At 36.4% G+C, this 3,730-nt stretch overlaps 1 protein-coding gene across 1 annotated transcript; it reads left to right on the top strand.

The window, feature by feature from the left end:
• Positions 1 to 943: 943 nt before the first annotated feature.
• On the top strand, positions 944 to 3,730 carry LOC18041992 (probable serine/threonine-protein kinase PBL21). The gene is made up of 5 exons (XM_024184612.1): positions 944 to 1,631; positions 1,886 to 2,040; positions 2,208 to 2,397; positions 2,784 to 3,175; positions 3,428 to 3,730. The coding sequence occupies exons 1-5, from the start codon at positions 1,532 to 1,534 to the stop codon at positions 3,716 to 3,718; spliced, it is 1,128 nt and encodes a 375-aa protein (XP_024040380.1). The 5' UTR covers positions 944 to 1,531; the 3' UTR covers positions 3,719 to 3,730.

Raw genomic sequence — 3,730 nt, 5'->3', positions numbered from 1 at the left:
CAAGAGATGTCCATTAAAAATTACAGTGCATTACAGGCTTTTGACCAAAAATAGAGGATGCAGTGGGCCCCGCAGTTTGACAAACGGATCAGGCCGCCAATCAAAATTGATCGAAGCCTCACCTAAAATCATCATATGCGGTCGGTGATATTAACCAAGAACACGCGGTGTCAGAGCAGCAGAAACGAGTAAACACGAGGGGCAGAATAGTCATCACAGTTGTCCAACTCCAATCCCAGCAGACCGAAACGTTTAAATGCGGAAACAGAGAAGTGATGAGAAGGATGGAAAGCGACACGCAATAAAACAATCATGCCCAAACGTCAATGCTGCCATAAAGATTACAATAAAAAAGAAAAAAAATTAATTTGGATTAAAATTATTCCTCTTATCTTTACATTTTCCCATATGAAGTGAAGACACAGTTGGCTTATTTATTTAATCAGTGAATCTGATTAAATAAATAAAATAACCAACACATCAACGGATAGTTTGGTTATTTTAATTACGGCATTATACTTTTAAAGTTGTTAGTTTTAAAAATTCCAATAAAATTCATTGTTAAACTTCATTCATTATAAATTCAGTATGTACTAAGCATATATCAAGAGCTATATTTTAATTTATATAGGTATGTATTAATTGTGAAAAATTAATTTTAAAAATAGCTTCTTCCTCCCCCTTAATTCTCAAAATTTGTAAACAACTAAAATGAACATTATCGTAGAGAAAATTACTTTTACCTCTCCATTGGCAGTCCCAAATTGGACCTTAATGTAATGATAAAGAGTATTTGAGTCATCATAAAATATTTATTTAGAGAGACTATTTGATATAAATGAAAATGATGAAAAGGTTATCTTTGTTTTGAGAAAACATAAAAATATGAGGGGCACTTATGGCAAAGCGGAAATTGAAAAAGCCCACTTCAGAAAAGCAACCATAAAAAAATGGGTAACTCATTCTTGCATCACAGAAGACAGAACACAACTCACTGTGGCGCGTAACTTGTCTCAACTCTCACACTAAATTAAGCCCCTTAATAAACCCCACGAATCCTCCAACAAAATCCCCACAAAGTACAATGCTTCTAAATAAAACTTTTTTGTGAGCTGTTTCACACTTTCCGTTGTGTTTTTCCTTGACCCACTTTTAGTTTTTTAAATTCTGTGATATATGAATAATTTTGTTACGTTTTGGGTGATTTTGTCCATGGGTAATGACATTCATAAATGGTATTATTTTTGTTGGGATTTTAATTTGGAAATATCTTTAATTGCAGCGTCTTTTGCTGAGTGGGATCTCAAAACATAAAAGGAATTTTGTAAATTGATAATCCCTGGGGTTCCATTTCTTGAATTTGTCTTTACCTGGCAGGAGAGACTCTTTCTCTCCTGAATGGATTAGGGTTCTTTAATTTTATACATAATGTTTATGTTTTAGGAAGTGTTTGGTTTGTGGGTATAGGAAGATTGCAATTGTTTTTTGTTTTTTATTTTGTGTGTGTGTGTGTGTGTGATATAATTGAGCAATGAGCTGCTTTTCTTGTTTAACTCGCCAAACAAAGGATACTAAAGTTGATATTGATGATGCCCCTCGATCCAAGTCCCGTTATTCCTCTGAATCCTCAGGTTCTTTTTTCTTTCTTATCCATTTTTTGTGCTCAAATTCTTTGAGAATTTTGCGACATTTTGCTTTATGATTGAATTTATCATTGGAGTCGAAAGGCCTGTTTCCACAGGTTATATAATTTTTTATTATTATTTAGTGTTAATTAGAATGTTGTGGCGGACAAGGTTGCTTCTGTTACGGTGAGTGACACTAGTGGCGATGTACCCTGCCAAAATATTTTTTCTAGTGTTGATTATGCTCGTTTTGGGTGCAGAGAATGGGAAGGGAAATGGTGGAAAGGAAAAAAGTGGAGCGCGTAGTTTCACTTTCCGTGAACTAGCAATCGCTACAAGAAATTTTAGAGAAGCGAATTTGATTGGTGAAGGAGGTTTCGGAAAAGTTTACAAGGGTCGTTTGGAATCAGGCCAGGCAAGTTGCATAAATTTTATAACATTTTGTGCATATTAAAGATGCTTTGTTTTCAAATTGCTTGAGAGTTTTTTCGTTAATGCGATAATTTTTGCAGAGGTAGAATGTTATGTTGTTATCTGTCCTGCAAATTTTATAATGTGGGTTTAGTTTGGTTATGTGATCAGCTTGTTGCAATCAAACAACTTAATCACGAGGGTCTTCAGGGTCATCAAGAGTTTATTGTGGAGGTTCTGATGTTGAGTCTGTTGCATCATGATAATCTTGTTACCTTAATTGGTTACTGCACTTCTGGAGATCAAAGACTCTTGGTTTATGAATATATGCCAATGGGTAGTTTGGAGGATCATCTTTATGGTAAATTTATTTATCCTTTAATTCTGTTGATTATCAACTTTCAATCCTTACTGTTTCCCATTGCTTGGGCGACCATTAGGTTCAATTGCCGAAGGTGCGAGTGGAAATTGATATTGCATGCCATATCCCTTTTCATAGGATATCTTTGGTCAGCACTTGATATTACGCATCAAGACTGCAATTGTTCCTGATTTGTTGTTATTGCTACGTGCTTTTCCTTAGGAGTTTATTTCATTTCAAACTGTTTTAGATCTATCTACTTCACTTGCTCACTGTTCAGGTTTAAGCTGAGCATCACTTACAATTCTTGCATTTTGATTGATTATTTGAAATAAATTTGTCACGAGCATTCTGCTAAATAATTTTAATTAACTACCTATATTCAGATCTTGAACCTGATCAAGAGCCATTGAGTTGGAACACTCGCATGAAAATTGCAGTCGGTGCTGCTCGGGGCCTCGAGTATCTACATTGTAAGGCCAATCCTCCTGTCATTTACCGGGATTTGAAGTCTGCAAATATTTTGCTGGATAATGACTTCAATCCAAAACTCTCTGATTTTGGGCTTGCCAAACTGGGACCTGTTGGTGATAATACACATGTTTCAACCAGAGTAATGGGAACATATGGTTACTGTGCTCCAGAGTATGCAATGAGTGGCAAATTGACTCTTAAGTCCGATATTTACAGCTTTGGTGTTGTGCTTTTGGAGTTAATCACAGGGAGGAAGGCAATGGATCTTAGTAAGGGGCAAGGAGAGCAGAACCTAGTGTCTTGGGTGAGTTAACTCTCTGCTTTTTCTATTCATAGTTCAGCTTTGAAGGGTGGGCTGCTCTCCTTGGTTTTGCTTGCTATGTGTTTGTTTTCGCTCCTAGCTTATCCTAGACATTCGCGCATCGAATTCTAAATGCATTTTTTTTTTGCATGTGTGTTTTGGGTGAGTAATTTGGGAACTTAATGGAAATCCTGTGTATCTGATAAATTAATTGATTCTGCTTGTTTCATTATATGATTTCCTATTTAATTGCAGTCTCGTCCATTTTTAAAAGACCAGAAGAAGTTTGTGCATTTGGTTGATCCACTATTGCACGGACGGTATCCTCGTCGCTGTTTGAACTATGCAGTAGCTGTTACTGCTATGTGCCTCAATGAGGAAGCAAATTTCCGCCCTCTGATTAATGACATTGTTGTAGCACTTGATTACTTGGTCTCTCAGAGAGACAGTCATCCAGTATCCCGAAATGCTGGTGCACGTGGTGTCCCCACATCAGCATCTGATGTTTCTCAAGGATCTAATTCAAGACGTAGTTCATCTGCTTAAAAGGCTGTTGGG

The sequence above is a fragment of the Citrus clementina genome, unplaced genomic scaffold, assembly GCF_000493195.1.
Source record: "Citrus clementina cultivar Clemenules unplaced genomic scaffold, Citrus_clementina_v1.0 scaffold_5, whole genome shotgun sequence".
Taxonomy (NCBI): domain Eukaryota; kingdom Viridiplantae; phylum Streptophyta; class Magnoliopsida; order Sapindales; family Rutaceae; genus Citrus; species Citrus x clementina.
Note: the sequence above shows the minus strand (reverse complement) of the source record. Positions and strands in the feature narration are given on the sequence as shown.

Coding starts and splice junctions, on each gene's coding strand:
- LOC18041992 (XM_024184612.1), top strand. CDS start 1,532: ATGAGCTGCTTTTCTTGTTTAACTCGCCAAACAAAGGATACTAAAGTT. Junction 1,632..1,885: donor TTATTCCTCTGAATCCTCAG/GTTCTTTTTTCT, acceptor TTTTGGGTGCAG/AGAATGGGAAGGGAAATGGT. Junction 3,176..3,427: donor AGCAGAACCTAGTGTCTTGG/GTGAGTTAACTC, acceptor ATTTAATTGCAG/TCTCGTCCATTTTTAAAAGA.